The sequence below is a fragment of the Sciurus vulgaris genome (assembly GCF_902686455.1).
Source record: "Sciurus vulgaris genome assembly, chromosome: 12".
NCBI classification, from domain to species: Eukaryota; Metazoa; Chordata; class Mammalia; order Rodentia; family Sciuridae; genus Sciurus; species Sciurus vulgaris.
In genome coordinates, this window is record NC_136473.1 from 96,670,944 (window position 1) to 96,694,799 (window position 23,856).

The following is a 23,856-nucleotide window of genomic DNA, read 5'->3' on the forward strand; positions in this document are numbered from 1 at the left end:
CAAGCAAAATTAAGCTCATATCTAGTGAATGCCAATTACACCAAGTCCTTTCACAATATAGTCTCATTTCAACATAAGCTTCATGGAAAGAATTTTAAGCAGTGGATGAGATGACTGGGCACATCCATTCTCAACTCCACATCCAGTGACATCAAACTGATAGTTTGAAATGGCCATGAGGGAATAGGGACACCATGGAAACTGGCAGATGCTGCAAACAGAACATGTCCTCTACCCATCCCCAGTCCCACAACCAGTGACTGAACATTTACTAGCATACCACTGACTCTATCCTGTTTTAGTCAGCCTTTTCGCTGCTGCAACTAAAAGACCCAACCAGAACAACTTCAGAGGAAAAGTTTGAGGGCTCACAGTTTCAGAAGTCTCAATCCACAGACAGCAGACTCCATTGCTCGGGGCTCAAGGTGAGGCTGAACATCATGGTGGAAGAGTGTGGCAGAGGGAAGCAGCTCACATGGTGATCAGGAAGCAGAGGGAGAAAACCTCCCACCTCCAGATACAAAATATAAACCCCACAGCCATACCCCCAGTGAACCACTTTCTCCAGCCACACCCCACCTGCCTCCAGTTACCACTCAGTTAATCCCAGCAGGGATTAATTCCCTGGTAGGTTAATGCTATAACCCAATCATTTCTCCTCCAAACCTTCTTATGCTGTCTCACACATGAGCTTTTGGGGGACACCACATCTAAACCATTACATATCCTTATTTTATGCCAAAGTTCTAAGAGTCAAGGGACCTGCCATTTACAGAGCCAGGACACAGGTGCTTTGACCCTATGACAACGATTTCCCTTATGGTGCATTCTCAATATTCTTCACTAAATGTTTTACATGCATTTTCTCTTCTCATCCTACAATCCTTCACTCTATGAAGGAAATATAATCATTATTCTCCTAATGATTAGAAACCAAGCTTTTAAGAAGTTAGTAACTTACAAATAATCAGATGTTGATCTATGTGAAATAAGAATTCAATCACTCAACACCTATAACATCCTGTCAAACTCTAACATATCTTACTGTCAAATCAAATCCACTGTTAATTTTCATCATAATGCAGAAGTAATAAAAAGGAGTGAAGTTATCAAAGGCACAGCAGGTGCAATAAATACAAAAAGGAATCTCCATATTAAGAAGAATGACATTTTTCCAATATTCCAGGAGAATTTCTTGGGAGAGGTGAAGATGTAGGAACTGTTTTCATTATAGATGAGGCCAGATCCTGCACACAGGGGACATTCCAATTCAGGGTGTGACTGGAGAGAAAACATCAAGGCAGAAGCGTGATGATCCAATCAAGAGGGTGGAGCGAATGTGCACCTATGAAGGACAGGGAAGAGCCTCTGGGGAACGTGAAAACAATAGAAATGAGGTTTTCTGTGTGCTCTGGCAAAGGGCTTTGAAGTGAAAAAAACAAACAAAGAGCAAAACAGATTTCACTTTGAATCTCCAAAACTGATATTCAAGATAGCGCAGTATCTTTTTAGAATTTCATTCTCTGTTGTTTAACAAAAATAATATATTTTCTTGACCTTTTACTTGCTTAAAAAATATATATATATACATATATGCACACATATATACATATATGTGTACACACACACACACACACACACATATAAATAACAAGTAGCATCCCACATCTGTGTCTCCCCACCACCACCCAGGAGTCTCACTTAACTCCCTTGCAGATCTTGGCAGGAGCAGCCAAGGTCACCTTGAAGCACTCTGGGGCAGTGTGCCTTCCAGATTGGGAACTTGAAGGAATCCCTCCCACCTGCTATAAAATGGTGCTTAAAGGAAAGTTCTCAGTGATGTGGTGCTAATGGAAAAATTGCTCCAATGAGTGTGTTTGAAGTTTCCAAGAAAGAAACTCGAGGTTACAAAAAGTCAAAAGATTTTGGAACTCACATGCAAACTCCCCAAATTCCTAGCTCCTATATAATTTTCCCCATTTCACAATTAAATATCTCGACATCCCCCCCAAAAAAAGATCAACTAGAGCTTTACTAAATATCATGCTTTAAAAGTATAAATCATAGATTTTGTAATGAAAATTATTTAAAAGGCTTAAACATAAATAGTGCCATCCTCCACAATGACCTTGAAAAACTTTGCTCCTCTCCACAAAGGAATAAGAGCTTGGAGTACATGAAACCTCCGGATGTAAATATTTTTATCAGAAACTTAAGAGAAAAATGGACTCTTTCTCATAAAAGGTTTAAAGAGTTTGGGTTCTTTAATGTTAATTGCCAAATGATCTGCTATGGGTTCAATTCTGTCCTCCAAAAATTCCTATGTTGGAATCTGTCCTCTTGCACCTCAGAATGTGACCTTATTTAGAAGTAGAATCACTGCTGATGTAATTAGTTAAAGTGAGGTGACACTAGCGTATGGAGGGCCACTAATCCAGTACACCAGTGTCCTCACTAAAAAAGGGAAATCTGAAATAGCACACAGAGAGAATGTCATGCGACGATGAAGGCGCAAGTCAGGGCAACACATCCACCAGCCAAGGAGCATGAAAGATGACAGGAACCCACACCAAGCTGGGGAAGAGCAAGGGACCCGTTCTCCCTCACATCCTGCAGAAGGAAACAAACAACCCTGCCAATACCTTGTGTTTGGACTTCCAGCCTCCAGAGCGGTGACAACAAACTTCTGTTGTTTAGGTCACCTGGTGGGTGGTACTTGGTTGAGGCAGCCCCAGAAAACTTACAGCGGTCCATTTGCCCTGCATTCTTGGGCATCTCCTCTCATTGTCACACAGTTATCTAAATAAATAAATAAATTATGGAACGCTACTTCCCTGGAAGTACACAGGGGAAGTTCATAGGAGCCTCATCAACTTCCCACTTCAGCTGAAATAGGACTCTGCCTTGATGGTACCACCTCCCCAGCAGCCCTCCCAGTGGGGTCTTCCCACTCACCTACACCCAAGATGTCTCAGGTAGACCAATAGTTCATCCCATCTCAGTCCATTACTTCTCTACCTTCAGAGAAAACACGGATCACTTTGAGGGGCATGCCACTCATGACAGCCTCCAACCCTCATTGATGCCGTTAACAGCCTCCTAAAGACTTTCCAGTAAGTCTTAGGAAATAAAAATGTGATGCCTGACTCACTGTCTTCCTCATCCTTCGAGGCTCTTCCATTATTTGGGTTTACTTTAATATCCAGGTTCAATTCAACCTAAAGCCGGAGATTGCTTGGTCTCAATTCTGCCATCTTCATTTTGACTTAACTTTCTTTTCTACCCAGGTATTTTCTGATCAATCACTTTGGTTTTTCTTGAATAATCTCAACTTCCTCACCACATTGTACTTTCTATGCAAAATCCCAACTCTTGTCAATCTAATCCATCCAAATTGGCCCCTATGATCTGTAACTTCAATCTCTTATCAACGTCCTTCCCAATCACATCATAACACTTTAAGTCATACTGGCTGTTATGGCTTGGTTCTGGAATGATCCCCCAAAGCTCATGTGTTGAAGACTTGATCCCCAATGCAGCCATGTCTAGAGGTAGGGGTTTTATAAAGTGATTGGATCATGGGAGCTCTGACCTCTTTGGTGGATTAATTCATTGGATGCATTAATAGTTTGAATGGACTACTGGAAGTGGATGGAAACCACAAACAGGTGGGACACAGCTAGAAGAAGTGGGTCACCCATGGGGATATCTTGACCCTGGCCTCCTCCCCACCCCCACACACACTTCCTGGCTGCCATGAGCTGAGTAGTTTTTCTCCATCACATCTTTTGGCCATGATGTTCTGCCTCACCTCATACCCAGAGCAATGGAGTCAGTCAACCATGCACTGCAACCATGTGTCAAAATGAACCTTTCCTCCTCCAAGTTGTCTGTGTCAGGTATTTTGGTTACAGCAACAGAAAGCTGACTAACACACTGGCTCAACAAAATCCCAATCCTGGATCAAACCTGTGGTCAACCCAAGCAGTCATTCCCAGGTGGCTTTGGAGAAAACCACACAGGTAGGCATTACAAATCCATCTTCTGAACCACTCGTCTTGGGAAAACTCCTAAGTATCCACAGTCAGCCTCCCACTCCCCCATCACCAAATTTTCTTTCATCAAATAACTCTCCTTTCTGTCTCTTTGAGAAAAGAGTCCATCAGACAGGAAGTTATGTCCCCACGACCACGCCTGTCTATGGTCTGTTTCTCTCCTTTAATCCAAAGTTCTGCCAATAACCAATCCTTCTCTGAATCCCATTTCTTCTTGCTTCTTTAAAATCCTGGTTTCACAAATTACCTAGTCTTTCTTTGGCATTTTCAATCATTTCTACCCTACTGACTCTTTCATAAGGACTTATATACTCTCAACTCCTTCCTATCCTAAGGGAGCAAGGGATGTACTTCCTTAATTCTAAATCCTGATAACTAGCATTTACTGAGCATTTACTTTGTGCAAGGACTGTGCTAAATTTTGGGCATCCATTATTACATTAATCCTCTTATCAACTTTATAAGGTAGATAATATTATCCCCAGTTTACTGAAACTGAAGCACAAAGAAGTTAAGAAAATACAGCAAGTAATTGGTGGATTCAGGCTTCCGAACCAGGCATCAGAGTCCAGAGACTCTGTTTTTACCTACTGTGTTACATTTCATGACAGAAACATACTGTACTCATTAGCCCCATTTTCTTACCCGTCCTTTCAGCTTCTGGCTCCACAACCTTGGGGGATTTTTTTTTTAGCTTAATACTGTTTAGCCTTTATTTTCAGTAATCTTATAAATGGACAGAGTTGACAACTTGCTTAAAACTAACAATTGTCTAGATTTTGAAACACTGCTCATTCCTTCCTGATTCTACTTTTATTTTCCTAGACTCTCCTTTCTAGAATCTTCTATGAACGTCCTTTCTTCTGTCTCTTAACTGTTTATATTCTCCACAGCTCTATCCTGTCTCTTTTCTCAGTCTACACACACTCCTTGGATGATCTCATTTATTCCAATGGCTTTCACTGTCATCTATACAAGTTCCAAGTGGACAGAACAGCCACTTGGCACTGTTCAACCAACACTGACAGCTGGAGATGCCGAGGAGTGATACCTGGAGACAGACGGGCCACCCAAACAGATCCACACAGGGAAATGTTTACTTTGGTAGATTCAGCATCATCAACCAGTATCTGGCTCGCAGACTTACAAACTAAGAAACGTGAACATGACATTGTTACAGTATTCTAAACAGCAGAGACTGAGGTATGCAACTGGTATGCCAAAATATGCGTTACCATCAAGGAATACAGCTGTCTGGCGAACCTGACCCTTCTCTCCCTGTCAGGAAAGCACATGCAGCTAAATTGTCAGAAGGCTGCTTAGTGAGGGTGCAACCAGACCGAGGACAGTTCATCGTATGATGCTAATACATAATGACATCATTACGTATTCATAAGGATAAACAATCAGTCGCCACAGTAGAGTCCTGCTGATGGATGGACTGGGTATTCAAGTGCAGAATACATCACCACCTTGAACCCTCATTAGAACTTGGGTATATACTGCTCAAGTGTGTCTGTGGCTCACTTCTTCATGGCTGACCCACATATTTTTGGTTGATGTTTATTTTGGACAAGTTAAAACACAAGTAGCTTACTTGCAAGATTCACTAGCCTGGGAGTAACATTGTCTCTCAAATCCTGCATATCTCTTCTCTTTGATTATAGGCTAATTTCCCATTTTACCCTCCAAAACACAATCACCTTTCCATGTTCTTAGGATGTTTTTTCCATGTTCTTAGGATCATGTCCAGTCCACTGGCCTTACTTAATGGCTCAGAAATCTATTCTCTTCTCCCTGTGTCCCCCTCTCCTCCATGTCTCCCTTCTGAGTTGTTGAGATGGCTGCAAGTTTCATCTCCCAGGTTTCATTTAGAAATCTAAAATGAAAACCCAGTCATGTCATTCCTTGCTGACAATCCTTCCATGTGCCCGAATGCTTTCAGGGGGAATTCAAATTCCTTAGGTTTTGATTGAACTGCTTTCATTCATTCATACTCCTCGGGTTTCAATCCAGACTATGTGTTTTCCAGACCCTCTGCTGACCATCACCCTCTGGAATCAGGGGCTCCGGGCTCACCCAGCACCCTGTGCTTCCTTCCACAACAAATGTATTGTGGCATAGTACACTACCATTTCTCCTTCTCTCCTTTTCACAGGCTGTGAACTTCTTTAAGCTTTGCCTAGTTGTCTTGGAATCAGGGCTCCTTGCGAAGTCCTTGAGTGAGTGAGTGAGTGAGTGAGTGAGTGAGTGAGTGAGTGAGTGAACAAATTAATATAATGGCTTCTCTTGGTTTTTATAATCTCTTGTTGGTTACCCAGGCAGTGGTCTGGGAATCAAGGGAACAGTGTAACAAAGAATACATGCTTTTCAAACATTCAATGGATTAGAATGGTGGAACAATCCAACTGGTCTGAATTGTCCTTCCCCTGTATGCTGATTAACAGCCAAGTCATCAAGTAGATTTTTTAATTTTTTCATCATATCAGGTAAGTATTGTGCTACTTTCCTTGACAATGGGCTTCTCTCCTTCAGTCTTTATACACAAATGTGAGTTATTAAATAAGTTAGAGCAAAACCATTCACTCTGTAATACTTTTAAAGGACTTTCACATTTATTATTTTATTTAACCATGGTAGGGAGAGTTAATATTATTGCACCTTATACTTGACATGAAGTCATTTTAAATGTTTCCAATTCTCCACAGAATGGGGATCCTCTTGGGGATTATCAGAAGAGACAAAACCAAGGTTTAAGAATCCCTGTAGAGTTGTGAGAAAGAACCGCCTATGGTGTGGGACCTTTGCATCATGCTCCTTGGAAATTAGTTTATTTATTATGCATTCCTTCCATTAGTCTGGTTAAAATTGAAAAGAAGCAGACTGCCTTATAGCATGCAGCTGAGACATTCGAGACGAATATAAACCTCCCCCAAAATCACTATCCAAGAATCAGGCATTATCAGGATCACAATGATCTCTCATTGCATATTCAAGCCTGGCTGAGAGTTGCATTATCATCAAACAGGCCTAAATAGCAAATTGCTATGTTTAAAGTTTTATTCTTCTGATTGTCCTGATTTAAATAGGAAATCGGACACAGGGTGGCCAGCAGGGTGGCGTGGGCCTATAATCCCAGCAATTCTGGAGGCTGAGGCAGGAGGATCCCAAGTTCAAATCCAGCGTGGGCAACTTAGCAAGACCTTGTCTCAAAAATAAAAATAAAAATAAAAAGGGATGGGGATGGAGCTCAGTTGCAGATTGAGTGCCTGGCACGCATGAGGCTCTGGTGGTTCAATCCCCAATATCAAAAAAAAAAAAAAAAAAAAAAAAAAAAAAAAAATATATATATATATATACACACACACAAGACATGCATGAGGCCCTGGGTTCAATCCCCAGTATGGCAAAAACAGAAACAACAAAGAAACAAAAAATCACTTAAAAAATAAAAGTAAACTCACAGATATGAAAGGCAAGATTAAAATACTCAGAGAGAACACCAGCACTCATTCATTAATGGAACATTTTCTAAGTATCTATTGTGTGGGGGCCCTGTCAGGTAAATGAAGCAATCTTTGCCCAAGGAGCTTCACAATGAGAAAAGTAAGCCCAACTGTAAAGGCCATCAAAAGTGATGTGTTTGGTCAAAACTAACCATAAGCAAAGTCAAATTCTGATTTACCAACAATTTAACCAAACACATACAAACAAAAAATAAAATACTTTCATTCTGTGGGAGGTACAGAGAATGCTGTCAAACAGGAAACATCCCTAACAAATTAAAAATATCCTATTTACCAAAATTGAGTCTTTATACTTTGGAAGAAAGTTTGGATTATTTATGCATAGCAAAGTCTCTCTGCATATCCTCAGAAGACATCCAGAGACACAGGATCCATTCTCTCAGGTCAAAATATGTTATCATCCTGAGAAACAGAAGTTACCATCATCCAAACAAAATCTCTTTGTCTTAAACTCTAGTGCAATTTTTCAGTTTGATTTCTCTTGGACCTCACAGACCAATCCTTTTCCTCATGAAACCCTTCCTATGAGATGTGCTACAGGCAAAGAGAGACACACAGCTTCTTGACTCTTTCCTGTACATACTGAAATGGAAATAATTTCAATTTGAAGTTCAACTCATATGTTTTCAAGATCCACATGTACAATATTTTCCTTATAAAAGTCTTTCTATTCACTATGGTTTCAAGGGATTTTGCTATTGCTCAGGAGAATATTCTTTAAAAAAAAAAAAAAATCTTATTAAAAAAGGCCTGGAATGTTTTCTTAACACCATGAAGGTCCTGGCAAACCATACAAAGTCATCGAGGGCTCATGGGTTTTATTAAAATGGAACTCATAAACACAGACACATGCAATGGCTGACTTTCTCTCCAGGAATTAAGTCCTTGCTAATTTTGATCTACTTTTTTTCAATCAATTGCTTTTTACAATATTATGACAAAATCATGGACTTTGATGATAACCTAGCAATGCACTAATTTTATAGCTGGAGAAACCGTGGTCTGGCAAGGTTAAATGATTTGCTTAAATGACAAGAATAAGGAGAAGTACACAAGTTTCCCATTCCAAATTGGATGTTATTTCTACTACATTCCATTTGCATTTTGAAAAATACTGGTTGAATAATTTATCAAAACTAGGTTCAAGTTTAGCCTCATGAATAAAGCAACCATTCCAGTAGTTGGACACAGTAATATAGTTACAAATTTTTTTCAGTTTCTCTTCTCCCATTCTCTTGAATTCCCTCCACACAGGCTTTCATTACCATCTCTCCTCTGGAACTGCTCTTGTTAAAGCATCAATGAGTTCCACATTGCTAAATTGACTAAGCAATTCCCAGTCCTCCTTTTAACTTGCCAATCAGTCCTTCCTTCAAACGCTTTCTTCTCTGGTCTTCTGGGACGATATACTCTTTTCCTGCTTCCCTAATTGCAATTTCCCTGGTTGCTTTGCCAGTTCACCCTCATCTTTCTGACTGCTAAGAACGAGCGTGTCCAAGGCCTGGCTCCTCAGACCCTCTCTCTTTTCCTCTGATAGTCACTTCATGGTCTTCTCTGGTCTGATGGCCCTAAATGCCACCTGTATGTATGCTTTTGGATCCCAAATTTCTATCTCTCACCCATACCTCTCCCCTTACATTATAAACTCATATACCCAACTGACATCTTCCATCTCCATTTGGGTATCAAAAGGCATCTCAAACTAAAACATATTTAAAAATCTAAAACCTCATCACCCCCCCCACACACACAGCCATTTTCAAACCTGCTTCTCCTTCCCCATCTCAGGAGATGGTCATGCTGAGCTTCTATTTTCTCAAGACCAATTCTCAGAAGCTGTCTTGACTGCCATCTTTTCCTCATGCCCCTCAACCACTTCATCATCAAATCCATTTGGTTTCCCCTGAGATTTAAACTATTTCTCAAAACACTCTCAGCTACCAACTTCACACATGGTATGCCATCATCTTCTGCCTGAACTTAACAGAGAGAAGTCAACAGTCTCCTGCTTATTCTCCATGTTTCTGCCCTGGCTTTGCTTTAGGCTGTTCCCCAACAACAGAATGATTATGTGGGTGTCTAAGTCAGAGCATGTCGCTGCTCTGTTCGAAACTCTAGAGTGGCTCCCAACTCATGCATGATGACAGTCAAAGGCACCATGGCCCATAAGCCCCTCCTGAACTGGGCCCATCAGATGCCTGACCTCACCTCCTAACTCCCTGCCCTCACTCACTGCCTTATGACATTCTGGGCTTATTATTGTTCCTTGAACATGTCATGCTCCTCTTGCCATGACAGCTTTTCAGTCATTTTTCATCTGCCTGTAACTGCCTTTTCTCAGATATCCCCATTGCTCCCTCCCGCACCTCGTTCAAGTCTTTGTTCCAATGTGATCTCATTTGGGAGGTCCCCAACCACCATATTTAAAATCCCAACACTCTCAATCCACCTCAAACTTCCCATGCACTTTTGCTGCTTTATATTTTCTCCATAGCGATTATCACCATCAAACAAATCATATACATTGTAATTATTTTCTTGATTGCCTGTGTCCCCTCTCTCCAATGTAAGCACCATGAGCACATCAGTTATTGTCTGTCTTATTCCCTTTCACAACCCCAGTGCCTAAAGCAATAAGTGGGTGAAGAATAAATGAATGAATGAAGAATGAATGAATGAACGAACGAAGGCTCATGTAAGAAACCCTAAGAAGAAAGTGGAGACTTAACTGAGAGAGAAAAAAGAAGAAAACTTTTCTTTCTATAAAGTAACTCCTCAAAACTCTCTCCCTCTGTCTGGTACCTGCCTTAGAGAGAGGAGAGTAAGAGACTCAGTGATAAAGGAGCTGTAGTCAAGAGAGACCATCAGCCCTCCACACATTGTGTCCTGAAGAGGACAGAGGCATTTTGAGTGCTGCAAAAATTAATCCATAAGAACCCAAAAGTCTGATGACATGATGGTGAAGACGTGAAGCAACTGGAACTCTCATACACTGTTGGTGACAGGATAAAACGCAGCCACTTTAGACAACAGTTTGGCAGTTCCTCAAACAAATAAACACAGTTACCATGGCCTAGCAGTTCTACTTCCAGGTACACACCCAAAAGAAATGGAAACATGTCCACGCAGAATCTTGTACATGAATATTTACAGCAGCATTATTCATAATAAGTGGGAACAACTCAAATATCCATGTTTGGACTAATAGATAAACAAAATATAATCTATTATACAATGGAATATCATTTGGCCATAAAAAGGAATCAAGTACTGATTCAGGCTACAACATGAACAAACCTTGGCAGCATTATGCTAAAGTAAAGAAGCCAGTCACAAAAGACCACATATTACATGATTCTGCACATCAAAGTCCAAACAGGAAAATCTAGAGAGACAGAAACACAGATTAGTGGTTGCTTAGGGCGGGGCAGGGATGATAGGGGATAGCGGGCTGATCACTACAGGGATGAATTTCTTTTTGAGGTGATGAAAATGTTCTACAAGTTGCACCAACCTATGAATGTAGCAGAAATCACAGAACGGTACATTGTAAGTGGATGAACTGTACGGTAAGGGCATTATATCCCCAAAAAGAAGTTACAAATTAATACATTAGATGTGATTATGGGAGGCTAGATAACATTGAAATGTTGGCTTCCTTATCCTCATCCTCAATGGCTTTATCCCCTTGTTATCAAAGGGTTAGACATTCTTCATCCTGTCTGTGTTGTTCTTGTCTTTTAAATGTACCCCCACCTACAAACACCCGACACTGTAGTACAGGACTCCAAGGCCATCATCTGCAAAAGCTACTGTCAAAAGCCTTAGACAACTTCCCAGAACTTACCCATTATTTCATCTAGCTAAATGTCACATACAGTATATGCCAATAGCCTATAAGCACTCAAGGTCATTAACATAATTATAGTATTAAATTCCATATATTAATTCATTTCCATGTCAGCTGAATCACCCAACCATACAAATATGTTAGGGACAATGAAAAACAACTACATATAAAACAGAAAATCACAAAACCTCACAATTAGAAGCGAACTTAGGTATGTTCAAATCCAGTTTCCCATTTTAGCATCGAGGAAACAGACTCAAAACATAAAGTGACTTTTCTAATATCGCTCATTAAAACAGACAATCCCTATATTCAAGGCCTTCCTGTCATTCCAACCTGATCACCAATGATAAAAGAATCAAAAACTGAACAATTACACACATGCACACACACCCATACACACACACACTTGCAGAGAAAATATGCAAAGATATTACAATCTACTGAAGTGAATACTAAGTTAACGGTTAATAGTATTTTAACTTATCTCTTTATCTTCAGAAATACTTTAAATAGTGTTAAATAACATAAACTCTTGGTCACTCCTTTCTACTTTGAATCACAGTGGAAACAATCATTTTGTTGAATTATATATATAATCAATTTTATGAAGTCAATTTAATGATTTTCTCATATAGCTTAATTCAAAAAGTTCTAGTTGATCAGTCATCAGTTATTAGCATGCCAAGTTTCCCCCACTTTGAACCATGATTGCTAAACTATAGGAGAGTCAACTATAGCAATGTGCGAACTTCCCCAATTGATGACAATAGGAAAACAACACACAGCAAGACAATGTATTAAAATAATTTTGCATAGCACTTCAAAAACTCATGGTAGTCCAGTTTCCATTGAGGACTTGAGACAAATTTTGTATTTTGTTTCCTACAACATAATATCATAAGAGTTTTTTGGAGAAAAGCAAATGATGATGTTATTTAGAGAAAACAGTTATTAGCCAACCTCAGATTCATCCCTGTTGAAGACATATATTTAAGCTCTTCCAAAATAACAAAAGCCTAGAACTACATCACAATTAGTACCTTGACATTTTATAAATTGCAGCATCATAACAGTAAACACAGCAAATGACTATCAAATTCTTTACTCAAATATAAAAATATTTAATAAATGTAGAAATTATATATGTGTATATCCCAGGAGAGTAGATGTTATTGGTTTCACCATTTGAAGAACAAGAAAATTCTATTTCTCTCTAAATTTCTGCCAGTGCCTTTTAAATAACTGAAACTTATCACATGCAATACCTAAAAATAATTTGAACTCAAAAATGAGTTCAAAGGAAGAATTTAAGATTGTCAACATCATGCTCTCATTGTGAAGAGGCTGTATCAAAGTCTTCCAGTGAAGAGACTTTCAAAAGCAGGAAAAATGTGGGAGAACAGTGGGGGAGGACATTTAAGAAATAGGCTGCTGTTTCTTTAACTGGGCAGTAATTTGCACTAATGAAACTCAGGTGGACATTAGACAGCAAGCCCCAGGACTCCCCCTGTAATGCTACCCTCAGCAATGACAATGAGGGCTCCTATAAGCCTCACAGAGAGGTGCTACTTTAAAGAGAAACTGAAAAAAGTAAACAGGATCATATTGCAGTGAAGCAGCTGAAACTCATAGCTTTAGGGCACAAAATAAAGTTATTTTGCTCCAACTACCTTTAAAGAGCACAGACATACCAAATTACATTTCTGCTGCATGAGACATGGACCTACTGTTTACACCCATCCATGAATCTAACTAATGACTTGGTGCAAAGATGAGTAGGTTTAGTTAGAAAAATGAATGGCTTCTCTCTTCCATTCTTATGTCTTCAACTCCTCTAGTAATTCTGACTCTCAGGCTTCCTAGTGTGGCACACACCAGGTTTTTTTTTTTCCCTCTTAACGTGAGAGTTATTCAACCTGAATGTGCACTCTTAACATTTAGTTAGCACTGCTGCTCAACACCCCTGTCCAAGGCTCCTTGACAATGAAACATTCTGTATCTCTAAAGCACAATCTGATTCTGATGTTGCAGCAGACTCCTGGTTCTGGTGTTCCTAAGTCCATTTCCAGGTTCAAGCTCCTGAAACAAGTCAACTACTCCATGACTGAGACCTAAGGAGGTATCAAAGAGCAAACCCAGATGCCTGCATGCAATTCTTTGTTACAAGTGTACTCAGCTGCTTATTTAATTAAAAAAAAAAAAAAGTTGAGACTTTCTGACAATAAAACAATTTCATAGCAGAAGGAATAATAAAAGCATGAGACACAATAAATAAAAGAAAAATCAAATAAACATCTCCCTTACCTGGATCATGGAAAGGCACCAAAGCAAAGTTGAAGAGAGGTCTCTTAGGTCTCTTCAAAGACGTCTCCAAAATTTTGGAAGCCCCTTCAATGACCTGCACTAAATCATCATACATGGAACCAGTCACATCAAATACAAAAGCCAAGGTGGAAGCCCCCTCGGGAATCTCCTCGGCCCTGACCTCCGACGGGGGGCTGGCATCCTGAGCTAGGGAAGAATAAAGAAGAGCAAGCAGGAATACTGTGTGGACAACTTCCCAGGAAATCATTTTCTTTCCCTTTTCTTTTTGCTTTTTTCCCCCCCTGAGTGCCTAAGCACTGTGCTTAGTCCTCCTCAACAACAGGCAGAGGGTTTCCTCCCAGAGAAACTCATCGGACTCTTGCGATCACTCAAGAAGCAAAAAGTTTGCAGCTGAGAATCGGACGGGGACAGGCACCAGCCCCGACTCGCCCGCCGGGGATGCGGCAGCTTTTGTCTGGACGCGGCGTCCTCCTGGGCTGCTATCTGCCCGCGGGCCCCGGGCGGCGTGTGGCGCGGAGCAGGCAGCGCGCGGGGTCCATGCCCCGGGGGCAGCTCTGAGCCTGCGGCGCCCGCCAAGTCCCGCCGCCTCCCGCCGCCGCCGCTCCCTCGGCTGGGCGGGCGACGGAGCTCCCAGCCCTGCACTGCTCGCGGCTCGCGAGCGAGGAGGGGCAGCCCGGCGCGGCCTCGCCTCCTGATTGGCCAGTTGCCGTCCCCCGGCCGCGGCTCGGGAGCCCCTCCTCCAGGGTGACTTTTCCCCCCCGACTGATTCTGGGGTCAATTCAGTACCAGGGAAGCGCCTGCAGCGCCCGCGCGGCTCCCACCCGCGCTGCTGCTAACCTTCCAGAACCCCGGGGTGAACAATGGCTTTGGAGAATGAGTGGCGAAGACCCAGACCGAGGACACCGCACCAAGTAGCACAAAGGGAATTGTATTTTTCTAATGTGGACAACGCTGCTTCAGACGCTTCTTTCCTAATTCCCCCGCAGAAGCCAAGACGTCCCAGCCCAGCCTCCTGTCCCTCAGCCCACAACGCGGCCCAGCCAGGAGGGGGAGCTGGGAAACCCGCTCAGCTGGGCTGCACCACACGGTGGCTGTCCCACCTCCCTGGGGACTGAGACGCTGCCGGGAAGGGCGGAAGGAGAGAGCTGGAGGGGCTTAGAAGCAGGAAGAAGAGGAAAGGGGCTGTCGGGGGTTATGAAGGAGACAGCAAGAATTGAGACGGGGGAGGGGAGAGGAGGGGGACACTGCACTTAAGAGCCACAAGAGGACAAGGAAACTGGATTAGCAACAGAGGATGGGAGTTGAGTAGAAAATAAGGGGACTGAGAAGTATGGAAAAAAGAATGAGACATTGAGTTCATATTACAGGGAAATCTGATTTTTTATTACATTATCAAGATTCACACGTGCTGAGCAGTTTGAATCCTCTGCATAGCATGGTGAGGCAGAATAATATTCCCATTTCACATTTCCTTCCAACCATGTTTCAGGTCTCAGCCAAAGATCCATCGAAAAGACGGTCCCCTCTATGGTATTTTGTTGCCAATAAAGAAGGAAACCTGACCCTGGAAAACATTAGGATTTTTTTTCTGTATTGTAATTATTATATACATTATAGTTCTAATGACAGATTTAAGAGGGTAAGCAAAGAAAGTCAACCACAGGCTAAAGATTCTTTGCTTTATTTTAATAAAAGTGTATTTCTTTCCTGAAAAAAAAAAAAAAGGAGTTTTATCTGGATCTGGGCACACAAAGGGACAAACAGGCATCTTGACCTGTGTTTGAATGTCTATTAGACCACCCATCTTTCTCGCATGCAGCCTGAGGAAGAGTCAGCTCCCATGAGCCTTTTATAGTCTCCCCTTTCAGACCCAGCAGCCGTGGGACCTAAGTTTATGATACCTATAAGTCATGTCACTTAAAGGAAGCAGACAGGCCATTTGGGTTGAGTCGGAATATGAGAGGAGAAGGGAATATATTTCCTTTCCAAGAAGTATTTAGAGAATGCTATTTGAGTAGTCCATTCCTTTGTTTATTTAAAAAAGATTTCATTCTAAGTCATAGAGACCTGAGCTATTCCAGGTGCTCAAGGGAGGTGGTAAAGCTCAGTGATTAAGAGTTCTGGATCAGATAGCCTGGGTTCAAGCCCAGCTATGATACTTAGTAACTGTGACCTTCAGCAAGTCATCTAACTTCTTTGTGCCTTTTTTTTTTTTTTTTTTTTTTTTTGCTTTTAACTGGAAATAATGATTAAATGATGTATAAATGTTCCTTATGTACTTGAAAAGAATACTATGCAGTGATCCATTCTATAATTGTCAATTAGGTCAAGGAGTTTAATAGTGTTGCTCAACCTTTCTAAATCCTTACTGATTTCTGCCTACTTATGATCAATTATCAAGAATGATATTGAATCTCTGGTTATAATAGTAAATTTGTCTATGTCTTGTTATGGGGCGCAACTTAAGAACCGACCAATCACCACTGAGAAGTCCAAATTTGAGAGTCTTTATTAAGCCCGCCAGTTGACTGTCTCACACAATGCCCCAAAAAAATGGCTATTGGGAGAACAGCCCCCACCATAGAGTTGTAGGGGTTTTTATACCAAAAATCACATCAATCATAAGTGTCTGTTGCTATGATTCAAAATTACAAACTAACATCACGAGATCATCAACAGAGGGGGAAGTGGGTCAAAATGACCCTTACCAAGGTACAAACTAAAGAATGGTTACTAACATCCACACAATCACTGTTCACACGGTACATTGTTTAGGAGCAATAGGAATCAAAAGAGAGCAATTTTTCATTACATAAGAATTGTCATTTTGTATTGCTAAACATGTCACACTAAGTAACTGAAGATGGGTACAGAGGCGGGTGTTCCCATGGGAGAAGCTTATTTCCTACATAGCATGGAGTCTCAGAGCAAAAATGGAGTCTGTTTAGTCATTTCCCTTAGAGTCTGGCCTAGAACATTCTCATGGAGCCAGATCTGCCAGCCCATCACAGTTCTGTTTTTGCTTTCATGTATTTTGAATCTCTGTAATTGGAGGTAAGTATAGTTAGGATTATGTCCTCTTGACTAATCAACATCTTTATCACTATAAAGTTAACTTCATTATCTCTGGCAGTATTATTTGTTCTAAAAATATACTTTAATATTAATATAACCACTCTTATTTTCCTTTGTTAGTATAGTGTATGGCTTTCTATCCTTTTACTATAAACCCACTTATATCTTTACATGAAAAGTGTATTTCTTGTATTCACCATACAATTAAGTCTTGCTTTTTTAATACACTCTAACAATCTCTGCCTTTTAATAAATGTGTTTAGCCCATTTAAAGTCAATGTAGTAAGGATATGAATGGATTTAAATCAATCATCTTGTAGTTTGTTTTCTTTTTGTCCAATTGTTCTTTGCTTTATTTCCCCTATTTTTCTACCTGCCTTTAAATTGATTGTTCTTTTTTTTTTTTTTTTTTTATCTCCATTGCTAACTATCACTGTGCTATGTTAATGGTTGCTTTAGGGCTTATGGCATATTTCTTTTTATCACAAGGATCCTGCAAATAATATACACTTCATGTATAAGAACCTTAGAGTAGGCCTGGGGATGTGGTTCAATGGTACAGCACTTGCCTAGCATGTACAAGGTCCTGGATTCCATCCCTAGCACCACAAAGCAAAAACAAAAGCTTACCCTACTAGACTTCCATTTTTCCTCTCCTAAATTTTTGGCTATTATTATCAGTTATATTACTTTACTGCCTTTTAAGCCCCACACTATATCATTGTTATTTTTTGTTTAAGTAGTCAATTATTCTTAAAGAGATCTAAATCAAATAATAACAAAAAAAATTAATATGTCTACCCCTGTAGTTACCATCTCTGGTGCTGCTCATTCCTTGTCTAGATGCAGAGCTCCATGTAATATGGTCTCCTCCCCAAAGGACTCACACCACTAGCTCCTGCTGTTCAGTTCTGCTGGGGAATGAATTCTTTCATTGTTGATTATTTGAAAAAGGTTTTATTTCACCTTTGGTTTTGAAAGGTTTGGGTGGGAGAACTAGGTAGAGAAATCTAAATTGACAGGTTTTGCTTTTTTCGGTACTTTATTTCACTGTCTTCTTGTCTGCCTTGTTTTCAATGAGAAATCTCTGCCATCGTTGTTTATTCCTCTAAGTGCACGTTTTATCAGCCTTTTCACTGCTGTGACTAAAAGACCAAACCGGCACAATTATGGAGGAAAAGTTTATTTGGAGGCTTGCGGTTTCAGAGGTCTTAGTCCATAGAAGGCCAGCTCTATCCCTTGGGGTTCAAAGAGAGGCTAAATATCGTGGCAGAAGAGCGTGGCAGAGGGAAGCAGCTTACCTGATGATCAGAAAGCAGAGAAAGAAAAACTCCACTTTCCAGATACAAAATATCAACCCCATAACCCCACCCTCAATATACCACATCCTCCAACCACACCCCACCTGCCTCCAGCTACCACTCAGTTAATCCCATCAGGGATTAATTCACTGATTAGGTTAAAGTGATGCCCCAGTCACCTTAACCCCCACCCTATTTCTCCTCCACACCTTCTTGCATTGTCTCCCATGTGAGTTTTGGGGGACACCTCCCATCCAAACTATAACATGCACCCCATCTCTTTTCTCTTGACTTAGGGTTTTCTTCTCATCTGCTCTTGAACCATTCAACTATAATGTGCCTGGTGTGATTCGCTCATGTTTCTTGACTTTGAGAGCTTTGAGTTTTTCCATCTCTTTTCATCAAATTTGGGAAATTTGGGGTATTTTTTTAAATTTCTTTTTCTATCCCCACCATGTTTCCTTTGGGAGTCTCAATTACACATGTGTGAGGGTCACTTGCACTTGTTTTATAGTGTATTGGTGCTTTGTCCACTTTTTAAAACTAGCATCTTCTTTTCTCATTGTGCTTCATCTTTGATAGTTTTCACAGCCATTTCTTCAAGTTCTCCAACCTTTTCTTCTGTACTATCCAATCAGCCAATTGTCCCCTCCAGTGTGTTTTTCATCTCAGACATTGTGGTTTTCACCTCTAGAAGTTCAGTTTGGATCCTTGACATATCTTCAATGTCTCGTAAGTGTATAAATAGATGGAATCAGTTATGATATTTTTAATGTTCTTATTTGGCAAGTCTAACAATTGTGTCAGTTCAAGGTCAGTTTTGAAATTTTCCTCCAAGTTATAGATTGTCTTTTCTTTCTTCTTCCCAGGCTTTATAATCTTTGGATATCAGACATTCTTGAACTTTGTTCTGAAACAGAATTAAGTTATTTGGAAACAGCTTGATCCTTTTGGGACTTGCTTTGAAAATGTTTTAGATGAGACCAAAACAGTGTTCAGTCTAGGGCTAATTATTCCCCATTAGTGAGATAAGATCCACCTGTGTGCTCTACTCAGCGTTCTGCCAATCATGAGTTTTCCAGTCTGGCTGGTGGAAGCAGCCAGTATATTCCCATCCTTGGGTACTGTCACCTTCAGGTGACAGGACCTTTGGTAGTTTCCTAACAGGCATATGCTGATCAGTACTCAGCTGAACAGTCATGGGAGGGGGCCCTCTTCAGAGCTCTGAAATTCTCTACATAGCTCTTTCTGGAACTCTTTCCTATAAACTCTTGCTAAGTCTCCCTGGACTTTCAGCTCTTTCTCCTCAACCCAGGAAGTCTGCTAGGCTCCAGCAGGTTTCACCTCCATTCACCTCTAGAGACCTGGAAACACTCTAAGGGTGGTGAATTCGGACTATTATAGGACTCGGCTTACTTGTTTCCCATCTCTCTGGGATCATTCCCCTCTTTTTCCTGAAAATAAAATGAAATAATGCTTATAACAGATTTAGTGCAGTGCCTAGCACAGAAGTCAGGACTTAGTAAAAGGTGACTGTTATCAGTCAAGTACAGTAGCATACCTATAATCCCAGCTACTCAGGACACTGAGGCAGGAGGATTGCAAGTTCAAGGCCAGCCTGGGCAACTTAGTGAAACTCTGTCTCAAGATAAAAAAATAAAATAAAGAGGTCTGGGAATGTAGCTAAAGGATAAAGCAATTCTGGGTTCTCCCCAGTACTATTTTTTTTCAGGATACAGCTTTGAAATTTGGAATCCGTGTATATACACTTTAGGGATACAATGTACTGAAAGAGACAGATAACTAGAGGAACTGTTGGTTTATAGAAGATATTTAGTAACTGTAGATTGGATCTTGAATGTCCCAACACAGGCCCATGTAATGAGGGCTGGGTCCCTACCCTAAGGTGTTATTGGGAGGGAGGAAAGAAAGTTAGGTCACTGGGGATGTGCCCTTAAAGGGGATTTTGGAACCCCAGTCCCTTTCTGTTTCTCTTTTTAGCTTCTTGAAAATCATGAGGTAAGCAGCTTCCTCCACCATGTGCTCCCTATCATGATATGCTGCCTTGCCACAGGCCCAAAAGCAACAGGTCACTTGACCATGGAATGAAACCTTCAAAAGAGTGAGCCAAAATAAACCTTTCCTCCTTATAAGTTGATGATCTCAGGTATTTTGTTAAAGTGAGAGAAAACTGACGAGCACAATAACTTCACTACCATCCTGAAATAAATGGGTGGTAGCACATAAGTATGTGTTGAAGGTCCACAGGGCACAGTGGTTGGGAAAGAGGGTGACGAAGAAAAAGTATACTCAATGACTAAAAGGCAGTTTTACTCACTTATGCATTTATATAGAAATGTACCTGTTATCTTCCATAACCCTAAATATTTCTCTCTACTTCAGTCTCAAATAATTGAGGGTATATGACTTGGGACACTGTAGAGACCTGAATGGGCTCACATTCCTTTCAATAGTTTATTCTCAATTGAAATGAAGATTTCTGGAAACAAGGTCGCCCCCTGGGCAGAAATCTTATTCACACTTTAGAGTAATGAACCCCTGAAAGTATATTTTGGCTGCAGTCAATTGAGAAAACCAAGGCTGTAAGTGGGAGAAAGTGACTGAGTTTGGAAAAAGGCACAGCCCAAGATGAGGATAGGAAGGGTGGGGGGACAAAAAACAGTGGCGTTTAAGTCAGAGTATTTCCAGAAATAATATATATCCTAGCCCTTTTCCTGCTTTTGTTATTAAAATCTCTATGAGGTTGGAAGGAGCGCCGTCTGTGAATCTAATCTTGCTTCAGCCATTAATTGTTTCAGTTCTGCAACTCACAAGCAGATCACACTAAACAATTCCTAAAATTGTTTCAGCTGTGGTATTCTCCGATAGCCTTACCCGAAGTTCCCAGAAAGCAAAGACGAAGGTTTGCTCTGATTCCAGGGAGCAGTATGAGGGGTAGGAGGAATGAAGCAGGGAAGAGAAGAGAGCCGATTTATCAGGGTGCATTCTCAAATTGGCCACGCCTATAGGCTACTAGTTACCCCATGTCATGAATTTGTCTGAAAACCCTATGTGAGGCACTTAAAGACTGTTCTTTGAAGAGAAAGGGGAATGGATGAGGCCAAAAGGGGAAGTTTCTATTCGTTGGCTCCCATCCTCATTGGTCAAAGCTTTTCTCCATGGGACATAAACAGTCACATACTTTTGGATCCTGCAGTATGGGTGTTGAGCTGGTTGGCTTGGAATCCTACCCCAAGACATCAGCACCAAAGTTAGGACAGAGGAGTGGGACATAGGAGAGGTCAGAGGCAAGATACTGTCAAGTTATTCATGCAGAACGTTTTTTTTGGACCTTTGGCCAAACTCTTGGCTATTACCCAATATTAAACCTTACTTGACAGAGAAGTTAAATTCCATTAAAATGGCAAAGTTAACAACCTAAACCTAGCTCTGCTTTTTCTGAACCCCCAAACTCTGTTTAGTCCATTCTTACTCCTTCCTCAACAAATTTAATGAACTGTTACTAGTTTCACACAAGTTATGGTAATTGTCTGAGAAAGAAAACTGGTTCCCTGCCCTCAAGGCACTTACAGTCTAATGGGGTAGATAAAACAGTGTAAGACGACTCTGAAAGACAAAATCCAGCATTCTCAGGAAGCAAATAAGACAGGCACCTGTCTCAGGAAAGGCACATCAGAAAGTATGGCACCCCCGGAGGATGACATCTTTCTTAAGTATAAAATAAGGGAGAAATTTGCCAGGCATCAGTTGGGAGTGAGTGTCAGGGAGGAGAGACATGGACCATTCATAGAACTGAAAGTTAGGTTGGAATGTGAAGAAAGAGCAATGGGGCATCAACCATGCATCATTAGTAGCCTTCGGTACCAGCATAAGGGTTTGGATTACATCCAGAAGGCACGTAAAGGCGCTGAAGGACTTTAAGGGGAGAGCAGAAAGATCAGTTATAATTTAGCAAAGTCACTCAGGGCAAGGTGTGAGAGAGGGAACAAGAGACATAAATTGGGAAAAAGAAAATAAGAGTAGGTTGCAATAATAATATTAATAACATCCTTCATCTAGGGAAACAGACTTGGGAGAATTTCTACAACTTGCCCAAGGTCAGTGCTAGTGAGAGTAGAGGCAGCATTTGAACTCAAGCCACTTGGCCCGAGCCTGTCTCAACTGCTTTTCAGCACTGCCCTCTGGCTGAGGCCATGAACCGAAATAATGGTCATGGATGATACAAGGAGAAACTCGGACTACACTGTCAAATTCATTTGGTATTTTTCAGTTGCTTTTTATAAAAAGAGCTGTGTATGCAGCTCTAAACAAGCATAAACCACAAACACCCTTGAAAGGCTCTGGGGACACAGACAAGGACAAAAAGAAAAAGTAGAAGAACTCCTTAGTTAATCAGGAACTGATATCCATCCTTGATTTATCTTCAACTCCCTGAAAGGTCCTGGGATCAGGAAATGGCAGTACAGATGAAGTTGCTTCTCTGAGGTTACATACCTAATGATAAATCTCGTAGTGACATGTTGCAGATAATGGGACGTTGCCAATTTTTTGCTAAACATCATCAAATGAGCCTCAAAAGTTTCTTTACACAGATTCTCATCACTAATGTTGCATTTGCGGGAGGTGGGGGTAGGGGGATGAGGCATATAAGAAGGTAATGTCTTTTAAAAGTAGTCTAGCACGTTACGGCAAAATCAATACTAATCTCTCCAATTCAGTTTTCTCCCTTGAAATTCTTCTAATTGCCCCGGAGACTATAAGACTGCTTATTGGTTAAATATTTTAAGTGATCACCTAATTGGAAGTATTATCACAAGGGGCCTGAGAAAGCCTAGCTCAGAAACACATTGACATAATAAGGGCGGTAAAGATGACTGCTTCCAAGCGGGGTGTACAAAGTGCCTTTTTGCAAATCACTAAGTGGCTTGATGTTATCCTCCATGATCCTTCCCCAAACGTCTGGTTGTCTATGTAAGGAGGCCCAGGATTGTTTTCTGTTTACGTTAGCACATTTTTACAGGGTAAGTAACTTGCTATTACCATTGAATTAAAAGTACTCTTGCATAGTGATTATACTTGGCACTGCTATTATGCTTTAAAAAAAAAGGAGAGAGAAATTAAAGTTAGATTTGTTCTTCTCTTGTCTCCCTTAAGAATGCAATAAAAGTACAGAAAACCATCTTCTTATAACTGGAAAATTAATTACATCAAATATTCTCTTTTACTAATCAAGTTATAAGTCTGGAATCAGTTTATGCAAAACAGATGTTTACGTTCTTATTCTCCATTCTTATTCTCCTTCAGTACTAATGTCAAGAGAAGAAAGCACAGAATAACGAGTCCATGGCATACTTTGGGGAATGCAACACTCTGCTTTTACTTTTTTTAAGGAAGTCACAAAGCCTGTAGGCAGCTGCGGGGGACAGCCTGAAAGGGGAAAAGCGCCAAGGGTCTCCTATTCCTTACATAGGCAAAATTCCTTTCTTCTGTAATGGCACAGGAAGCGTGCTGCCTAAGAATGGCGAACTAGCTCCCAGCAAGAGGGAGAGGACACAGGCAACATGCGTCTGGCAGCCTGCCCCCTTTGGCTCAGCGGGCTTGTGATTCTGGCTTACATTGCAGTTGTGGTCTCTGCAATAAGGACCTCAGCCTTCAGCACATGGGCCTATGCTGAAAATTTAGTGGCTAGCCTGTGGGCA

General features: G+C 40.9%; 1 protein-coding gene across 1 annotated transcript in view; it reads right to left on the minus strand.

The window, feature by feature from the left end:
* Positions 1-14,365, minus strand: part of HMCN1 (hemicentin 1) — a 410,617-nt gene extending 396,252 nt beyond the window's left edge. Inside the window, exon 1 of the mRNA XM_079108039.1 lies at positions 13,740-14,365. Coding sequence (XP_078964165.1) covers positions 13,740-14,007 — 268 coding nt within the window. The 5' untranslated portion in view covers positions 14,008-14,365. The remainder of the gene's footprint in view (positions 1-13,739) is intronic.
* Positions 14,366-23,856: the final 9,491 nt, after the last annotated feature.